The sequence below is a fragment of the Arachis duranensis genome, chromosome 9 (assembly GCF_000817695.3).
Source record: "Arachis duranensis cultivar V14167 chromosome 9, aradu.V14167.gnm2.J7QH, whole genome shotgun sequence".
NCBI classification, from domain to species: Eukaryota; Viridiplantae; Streptophyta; class Magnoliopsida; order Fabales; family Fabaceae; genus Arachis; species Arachis duranensis.
Window position 1 is genome coordinate 22,797,478 of NC_029780.3, and position 9,505 is coordinate 22,806,982.

The 9,505-nt window shown below is 38.7% G+C and overlaps 1 protein-coding gene across 1 annotated transcript; it reads left to right on the top strand.

Moving 5' to 3' along the window:
* Positions 1–8,354: 8,354 nt before the first annotated feature.
* LOC107465141 (uncharacterized) lies at positions 8,355–8,917 on the top strand. The gene is made up of 2 exons (XM_016084133.1): positions 8,355–8,610; positions 8,697–8,917. Exons 1-2 carry the CDS (start codon positions 8,355–8,357, stop codon positions 8,915–8,917), a joined length of 477 nt encoding a protein of 158 aa, XP_015939619.1.
* Positions 8,918–9,505: the final 588 nt, after the last annotated feature.

The following is a 9,505-nucleotide window of genomic DNA, read 5'->3' on the forward strand; positions in this document are numbered from 1 at the left end:
GGCATGAGTCTCTAAACTCCATTGTTGGGGGTGAGGAGCTCTGCAGCGTCTCGATGAATTAATGCAATTATTTCTGTTTTCCATTCAAACACATTTGTTTCTATCTAAGATGTTTATTCGCGCTTCACTATGAAGAAGGTGATGATCCGTGACACTCATCACCTTCCTCAATCCATGAACGTGTGCCTGACAACCACCTCCGTTTTACATTAGATTGAATGAGTATCTCTTAGATTCCTTAATCAGAATCTTCATGGTATAAGCTAGAATCCATTGGCAGCATCCTTGAGAATCTGGAAAGTCTAAACCTTGTCTGTGGTATTCCGAGTAGGATTCTGGGATTGGATGACTGTGACGAGCTTCAAACTCGTGAGTGTTGGGCGTAATGACAGATGCAAAAGGATCAATGGATCTTATTCCGACATGATCGAGAACCGACAGATGATTAGCCGTACTGTGACAGAGCATTTTGACCATTTTCACTGAGAGGATGGGAAGTAGCCATTGACAACGGTGATGCCCTACATACAGCTTGCCATGGAAGGAGCCTTGCATTTATGAAAGTGAGAAAGCATTATTTTGCAGGAATTCAGAGGACAAAGCATCTCTAAAACTCCAACATATTCTCCATTATTGCGTAACAATTATTTATTTTATGCCCTTTCATTCTTTTTATAATTGAAATTAAAGAACCCTATTGGTATCCTGACTAAGAATAATAAGATAACCATAGCTTGCTTCAAGCCAACAATCTCCGTGGGATTTGACCCTTACTCACGTAAGGTATTACTTGGACGACCCAGTGCACTTGCTGGTTAGTTATGCGGAATTACATAGTGTGAAGTAATTTTCATGCACCAATTATATTAGAGTATTGAGTGATTTTGGTGCACAATTGGAAGATTGATATTGCTTGTGGGGCCTTGGTGAGGCTTGGAGCTAAGGGTTGGTGGAGACTTCCAAGAAGAAGCTCAATTATTTTGGCTACAAGAGGTACAGTTTAAGTTTTATTTACGTACCGTGTGGTGTGATAAGAATTCATAGGCTAGATGCCTCTAGGATTAAGTTTGGATTGTGTAAATAGTTGGTACTAATATGCATAGTTGATATATAATTTGAATTGATGATTGGGTTGAGAATTGTGTAAATTTGTATGTTTGGTGTGTTGACAATTTGATGAATTGGATAATGAATATTGATTTGTGAAATATGCATTTAAATTATGAATTTGGGCGGGAGGCCAGAAAGAGATAAGGAAGGTCAATGATGGGTGTATTGTGTGATGTCATATGGGATTGAATGGATATTGAACATTGAGTGTGTAAATTAATGGGAGGAATGGGAGTAATAAGAAATTAGGAATTTAGGAGCGGAAGGTGACAAAATTGAATTGAATTGTGTAAATGAGGTAGGTTTGGTTTTGGTTGAGTGTAATTATGTGAATGTGGTTGGGTTGTGGTCATTTGGATGAGTGAAAATGAATTTGGCTTGTGAACATTGGAATAATTGGTGATTTCTGTTTTTGGGTAAAAACTCATTTTTGACAAACTTCAGCGGTACATAACTCGGTCCTCGGAGTTAGAAATTCTTCAAAAGTGGATTTTTATGAAAGTTTATTCAACAATCTTTCCAAGGGTTCAGAAATGGTTGAAAAGGAACTTTTGTAGAAGAAGTTATGTGGGGCGGAAGTTTGGTGTTTGAAAATGAAATCCTGCAGCTTTTTAAACTTAGTAAAATTTTTGGTTAAACGTACTCCAACGCGCACGCATCACTCACAATTTTTACTCTCTCATGCGTGCGCCTGGCTGACACGTACGCGTCGCTGTATTGATGCAGAAGCCCAGTAGAAAATCTAGAGAGTTGTGCCGGTACTGTGCTGGTTTTGTGCGAGGAGCACAAAACAAACCCACGTGTACGCGCGACTAACGCACACACGTCACTCTACTTTTCACCTTCCCACGCGTGGGCATGGGCGACGCTTACGCGTCACATGTTTTTCTTCGCTTCTCATGCGTGCACGTGGGCGACGCGCACGCCTGACCTCGTCTCCAGCAAAAATTGATTTTTGAGTTTTAAAGCTGAATTTCAGACTTCTAAACCTCCATTTTTATCCTTTAAGTCCTAAATTTGTATATTATGGCTACTCATGAGAAGAGACTAGGAAATGTGATGACTTGTTGATGAAGAAAGGCTTGGAGTAAGGAATTGTGACTGAGGAAGTAGAGAAATGACGGTTTGAAAATGAATGTGACGGGAGACCTCGGGTAGTAGGTAGTGGCATTGTCCACTTGCTCCGGGTATGAGATGGGGAAGGAGAATTATGATAAATGAGTTTAATTATGGAGTTTTGAATGAATGTATATTTGTGATACCTGGGTAGTAGCAAGGTTCGTGGTTCGTCCCGCTTCCTCCGGGACATTATTTGAGAATTGGTAATAATGAAGAGTGATTATGAATGAATGTGTAATTGTGTAACCTGGGTAGTAGCAAGGGTTATAGTTCGTTCCGCTTGCTCTAGGTTAATGTTTGAGATTTGATAACAATGAAGATTGATAACATGAATTGAGATTGAATGAGTATATATTGAGATACCTGAGCAGTAGCAAGGGTTGTGGTTCGTCCCGCTTGTTCCGCGTCAATGCTTGAGATACCTGGGTAGTAGCAAGGGTTGTGGTTCATCCCACTTGCTCCAGGTCAGAGATCGTGACGCCTGGGTAGTAGCGGCAGTAATGGTGATTCCATTCGCTCCAAGTTGAGCTTTTAAACACTCGCCTGGGTAGTAGTTGCAGTAGTGGTTATTCCACTGGCTCTGGGTTGAGCAAGTAATAGCAAGGGGGTTGTAGCTCAAACTTACTTGCTCCGTGATGGGTGTTTCTGTCCATGGTTAGCTACCAGGACGTGTTAGGTTGGCTATATAACCGACAAATGATATCATCAGCCATAGGGCAGGCATACATCATTTGCATATGTTTGAATTGTTTGGGTTTGCCTATTTGTTTTAGATTGCTATATCATATATGCTATGTTACCTGATTATGTTCTACTTGTACCTTATTGTGTATTATTTGCCTGTATTACTTGTGTTTGTACAATTGAGAGGTCCCTCATGTTGGTGTCGGTTGATGCTGAGGGTTGTTCTTGTTGAAATGGAATGATGATATGATTAATTTACACTGATGATTATTGAATTAGGTAATTGAGCTCCCTGAGTAGACGCAGTGAAGTGATTTCACTTGCTCCAGGTGAGGATATGAGATAATGATATAGAATTGCTGAAACAGAATAGCTGGGGATGGTTTCGTTTATAATTCTGATTGTGAATTATCGAAGAGTTAGAAAGTTGGGAAGCATGAGGAAGATGAATTAGATTTAGCATTCCCTGATGACAGTTGCCTATTTCTGGATTAGCAAGAACATAAGATGAATATGTGGTGAAAGGAAGTTTAGGATGCTTAGTGAGTTTTTATTATAATGCATTGTATTTATTTGGCACTTTTACTGTACTCGGAACCCATGGGTCGGGGGTTCTCATTCCGTATATATCTCTTATTTTTTAGATATAGGTTCAGGTGCTCAGAAGTGAGCTATGTTTTATCTGAGAGATGGCGAAGATCTTTATATTCTCTACCTTATATTTTGATTAGAATCTCTCCACCTTTATTTTGAAAGGCTTATGTTATGTATTGAACTCTTTTGAACTTGCCTATAGATTAAGAGCCGGAGTTTTTCCGAAAAACCGTTTTAATAAAAATAATGATTTTAGTGCCCGGAATAGATTCAAAATTTAGAAGTTTTAATTTAAAAATAAAAATGTAAAATTTGATTTTAGTGAATTTTTCTGAGTTGGAAAATGTATCTTTTTTGAAAAGTTTTGTGAAAATGCATACTGGCGCTTAAGTTGGTAGTACCGGCTCTAGTTTGTCTAGGACCGGCTCTAGTCTGTCTAGTACCTCGTATTTTGGAAAATAAAATTTTGAAAATTGATTTATTGTTTTGGAAGGATGAAAATAATTTAGAATTGAAAACCAGACACTAATCTTAAAGGTTTTGGCTCAAAGTGGGCTAAATAGACCAAAAACGCTAACGGGTTAGACTGGGCCCAAGGCCCAACATATATTTGCCCATTTAATGAGCATTTCAGCTCATTTCTCTTCAAATTGAAGAGAGGGGCGCTGGATTGAGAGAGGAGAGGAAGAAGAAGAGCACTATTCACCTCCACCTTCAAAGCTCCATAACTTTTGATCCGAAGCTCCGATTGACGAGCCATTTGCAACCACGCAAAACTCTTGACGAGCTCTTCCTTTCTATCTAAATAAATCTGGTAAGAAATTGAATCTCATGCTGCAATTTTCCAGCCCTAGTTCTGCACATTTTTATGTTTGATTTTTGAGTAGATTTTGTAGTTTTGGTTGTTTAGGTGATCTCTAGTAGCAGGTGATGGTTGGATTTCACCCCTAATCTTATTAGGTAAGGTAAGGGTTCACTAAACTCTTGTGTTTAGTTGTCTTAGATTTTGATTTTGGTATATATATGTGATGTTAGATTGAGTTTTGGTATTTGTTGGAGTTGGTTGAGGCCTTGTATCGAGCTTGGTGACTTTATTTTGATATTTGGTGCATTTTGAGAATCGACCAAGGTATGGTTTCAGTTTCTTTTATGTAATATGTAATTAGTTGACCCTAAGATAGGTTGAATAGTGTGATTGTATGGTTAATTGTTCATAAATGTATGCTTGATGATGATTTGGGTGTTTGATGAATGGGTTTGAATATGATGATACATTTATCGTTTGATGATGATTATTGATGAGTTATATTGGTGGGTGTTGAAATTGGAAGATGGGTATTGATGATGATTTTTTATTATTGGTTGTTATTGATTATGGTGGTTGATGATGATGGTTGGAAATTATTGATGTTAATGGTGTATTATGATGCTGATGAGAAAAGTGATGATTGGTGTTGTTAATGGGAATTGATAGATGTTGTATTGGTGTTGTGTGGAAGGAATTGGAATAATAATGATGATGATTGTATGATTTGATGATGAGTGATGAAATTTATGTATATGGCTTGTATATAGAATAATGTTATTGTAATTGGGGTTATGGAATAAATTGAGGAATGGATTTGATGAGGATTTGTATTGGTTGTTGATGAAGTTGTTGGTTGATAATGATTATGAATGTTTTTTATGATTTTGGATGTTGAGGAATAATGCTTTTCATGGTGTAGAACGGTGTAATTGGGATATTATAGATGGGTGAGTTGAGAGAGGATTGGTAGGACTTTTGGTGTAGTATTGGTATTGTTGGGTTGTGAATTATTTGGGTTTTGAAGTGAGAGTTGGTTAAATTTGAGAATTTGAGGTTTTGGGTAAAAACGAATTTTTGGTGAATTTTGACGGATCATAAATTGTGTCTCAGTTTTCAAAAAGTGTTGAAACTTGTTTAGAATTAAAGATTATTGAAAAGTCTTCAAATCGATATAAAGTTTGTAAGATTTGAATTTTTGTAGAGGAAGTTATGATCATTCAAAGATTGGTGTGAAAATCTGAAATTCTGCAGAATTGCAGAATTTTGTGATTTCTGGTATGTGCGCACACACAGCCTTGTCCGCACACACGCACACACCAATGGAGTTTTACAACCTGTGCATATGCACATCCCTGTGTGCACGCACAAGTTGGGAAGGTCTGTCAGTTGGGGGCGCTAGCACGCCTTGTGCGAGTGAACAACATTATAAAATTTGGTACCTGTGTGTACGCACACCCCTATGCGTACGCACACGTTTTGAAAATCTCTTTGGGCATGCACACGCACACTCCTGAGTGTACGCACACGCCCTGTTTCTCAAATTTAAACCTTGTTTTCAACTATTTCACCTTTCCAACAAGATTGTAAATTTCTATGACACCATTTTAAGATTCTTGGGCTTATTCTTGAGCATTGAGACATGGAAAAAGTCTTAGGAGAATTTATTTGAGTTTTACGTTAGAAAGTTAGCAAATAGAGGTTTAGGTTTCTGGTGTATTGAGGATGGGTTTGGTGGAGTGAGAAAGGAGAATGGTACTGAAACTGAGAAACTAGCGAACTAATGAGTTTGGAATGGGATTAAGAAGTGATGATGGTTATTATGAGCCTGATGGATATTGAAGCAAAGTGTGCCAGGCACTATATCCTTGGAATGTTGAGAATTGATAATTAAAAATGATTTGAGAGGAGAAATGGTGATGACTGGTGTTGATTTGAGGTTGATAGACAGTGGTTGAGATGAGTCGAGGACTCGGAGTTGTAATGATGAAATTATTGGATTGTTGAGAGTGTGCAGGGCCTATAACCCTGGCGTAGCAGATTTTTCTACTGCATGACTAGTTATTGTTGAGAGTGTGCGGGGTCTATATCCCCGGCGTAGCAGAATGTTCTACTGTATGATTTGTTTTGGTTGTTTCCCTCTCTGTTGCATGAAGTGTGCGGGCCTATATCCCTAGCGTAATAGACTGCCTACTACATGAGTGTGCATGGCACTATATCCCTGGCGTGGCAGAAAAGGCTACATCCGGGAGGATGTATCGGGTTGGCATTTACGGACCAACAAGTGATATCACGAGCCAATAGGATAGACATTCATCATATGCATCTCTTATGTGCTTGCTTGCTTTGACTATTTGGGTTTGCCTAATTGTATAAAATGCCTACTTGCTTCTTGAATTACTTGCTATATATGAATATTACCTGTGTATTACTTGCTTGCATTATTTGTGATTGTCTGGTGCTGAGGAGGTTAGGTAGGCGGTGGCGATGGGATTGTACGGAGGTTAGGTTGGTGAAGGCTGTGGGATACAGTGGTGTGATTAGTACTAGTTAGAATTTTCCCTAAGTTTAGATTACCCGGTTTATGGTTAAGTTTCTTAGTTATTTATTTTATTTCTTTAAGCTTGAATATCTGTTTGGTGTGGAGTTCTAGGATTGCCTTCGGCGTCCCGGAGCCTTACATCTTACATTATTGGGCACTGTTACCATACTGAGAACCTCCGGTTCTCATTCCATACTTTGTTTTTGTTTTTCAGATGCATGTCGTAATTCACCTCGGTGAAATTGCAGACATGGTGACAGAGAAGAGTATGGTTCTTTCCTTGTATGTTTCTGTTTTACTTTTGTCATAGTATTCTCTCACCTTTTGTATATTTACCTTTATGGCCTTAGAGGCTTATTCGAGAGAATAGTTGTATAAGCTGTTTTTAACTCCAAAACTCTGTATGTCTGTATATACTAGTCGGCTTAAACTCCGCAAGCTGTGGCTAGTTCCTTATGATTATTATACTCATATTTATATATATGTTTTATTCTTTTGCATCTATACCTTGTATTCCTATGCGTTAGCTTCATGTGATCGTCTCGCGCTTTTGTAATCCTATTTTCGAGCTTAATCCTTCATCGGACTTCTAGAATATATATTATTTCCTTCTATATAAATATGTATAAGCCTTAGCATTGTCGTAACCTTTGATTAACCTTTGCTTTACGGCTAGAGGTAAAGCTTAGGGTAATTAGGGTGTTACAATAGAGGCTCTTATGTTTCTTTTGGGAGAGATTAGGAGATACTATAGTCAACTACTTTCATATTGATCCCTAGCCGGCCTAAACTTCGCGGGTCGCGACTAGTGGCTATTTACTTATGTTACATATCTATATACAGTCCTTCTCTTACTCTCCTTTATGCCTTTATCTGTATATCGCTTTTGACTTCACGGTTTATCTTCTAGTTGTCGATGCGTGAGTGATATGACTTTGCAATTTTATTTTTACTCTTTTCAAGCTTCTCGATTAATACTTCTTTCAATTTTATTTGTAATTATGTATTAAAAATCTACCCAAGAGTTGTACCACCGTAATATCATTGAATTATGACTCGAGCATAAGGATTTGAATATTAGGGTGTTACATTATAGTATCAAAGCAGTTTGTCCTCGTGAGCTTGAGGGATGGAATTGCGTATGCTTCAATACATACTCTGAGTCTGTGCTATGCTAGTTAGGGTATCTGACTGATACGTCTAGCATGAAGTTCATGAGTGTACCTTTGGTACTTTGAAGCACTAGACTTCCGATATTGAGACTGATCAACTTGATATCGATTGTTTAGTGTGTATAGGAACCAGATGATGCCTTGTGGATGTGGTTGAGGCCGTGAGAGAGGTCGTACTAGTACTCAGGGACTGGAAACCAAGCCGAATAACCTGGTAAACTTCATTGCGGCGTTGGAGAACATGACTGCTACCATGCAGGCCACTGCGGAGGCTTTTGGGCAACAGATAAAAAATAATGGCAATGGCGGAAGTGGAGCTTAGGGCCTGATGACACTAGCAACCTTCTTAAAGGTTAATCCACCTAAGTTCAAGCGAACCACCAACCTGACTGAAGCCGATACCTGGTTTCAGGCTATGGAGCAAACACTGCAAGTGCAGTTGGTACCTGAAGAGCAGTGTGTTAAATTTCTAGCTATCTGCTCACTGGGAAAGCGTTGCATTAGTGGCAGGAAACACGACGCCTTCTGTAGCATGATGATGATGCTATCAGCTGAGATGCCTTCCAGGTGGAATTTTATAAAAAGTACTTTCCAAATTCTACCAAGACGGCCAAGGAACTTGAGTTATTGCAGCTGAAGCAAGGTTCTATGTCTGTATCTGAGTATACAGACAAATTTGAGGAGCTATTCAAGTTTTCCCGCATGTGTCAGGGAACTCTGGGAGACTTCGAGGAATGGAAGTGCATTAAGTATGAAGGAGGGCTCCGGAGTGATATCTTAAGTTCAGTGGGACGAATGGAGATCCGAACTTTCTCAGAGTTGGTGAATAAGAGCAGAGTTGTTGAAGAGTATGTGAAAAAGGTAGCTACAGAGAAAGGAAGTCCTAGATAGCACAATCATAGATTCACACCAAGGGGTTGAGAGTTTAAGAAGAGAGGATACACGCAACACTTTCCCAAGGGAATGATAAGGGAAAACAGACAGCGGCTACTTCAGATGTTTCAAGCTGTCAGAGATGTGGAAGTCATCAGCCAAATAGGCCGTGCCGATTGGGGTTAGGTGTATGTTACAAGTGTGTAAAAGCCGATCAAACTGTAATTAATTAAATAATAAATTAAATAGAAGCGAATATGGTTAGAAAATTTAGCAATCAGAATTTGGTAATTTAAATATGATATTTGGATTCAGTGAATTTTTCTAAGTCAGAAAACATAGTTTTCTGCGTAAAAACGTGCGCTGGAATTTTGACCGGCAGTACCGGTTGAGATCTATCTGGTACTGCAGCTGAGAAATTTGATTATAAGCAAATGAGTTTAAGAAATCAGGAATTATAATTAGGGAAGGTAGAAATATTTAAAGTGTGATTTAGAGTGCTGATCTTAAAGGTTTTGGTCCAAAATTGGGCCAACAGACAAAAATAAGTGAATCGGGCCTAAGTGGGTCTAAGACCCAACATATATAAACATTAGTTATGAGCAT

Excerpts from the sequence above, each read along its gene's own strand:
- LOC107465141 (XM_016084133.1), top strand. The coding sequence starts at position 8,355 with ATGACACTAGCAACCTTCTTAAAGGTTAATCCACCTAAGTTCAAGCGA. Across the intron at positions 8,611-8,696 it reads CAGGTGGAATTTTATAAAAA|ACAAATTTGAGGAGCTATTC; the intron begins GTACTTTCCAAA and ends CTGAGTATACAG.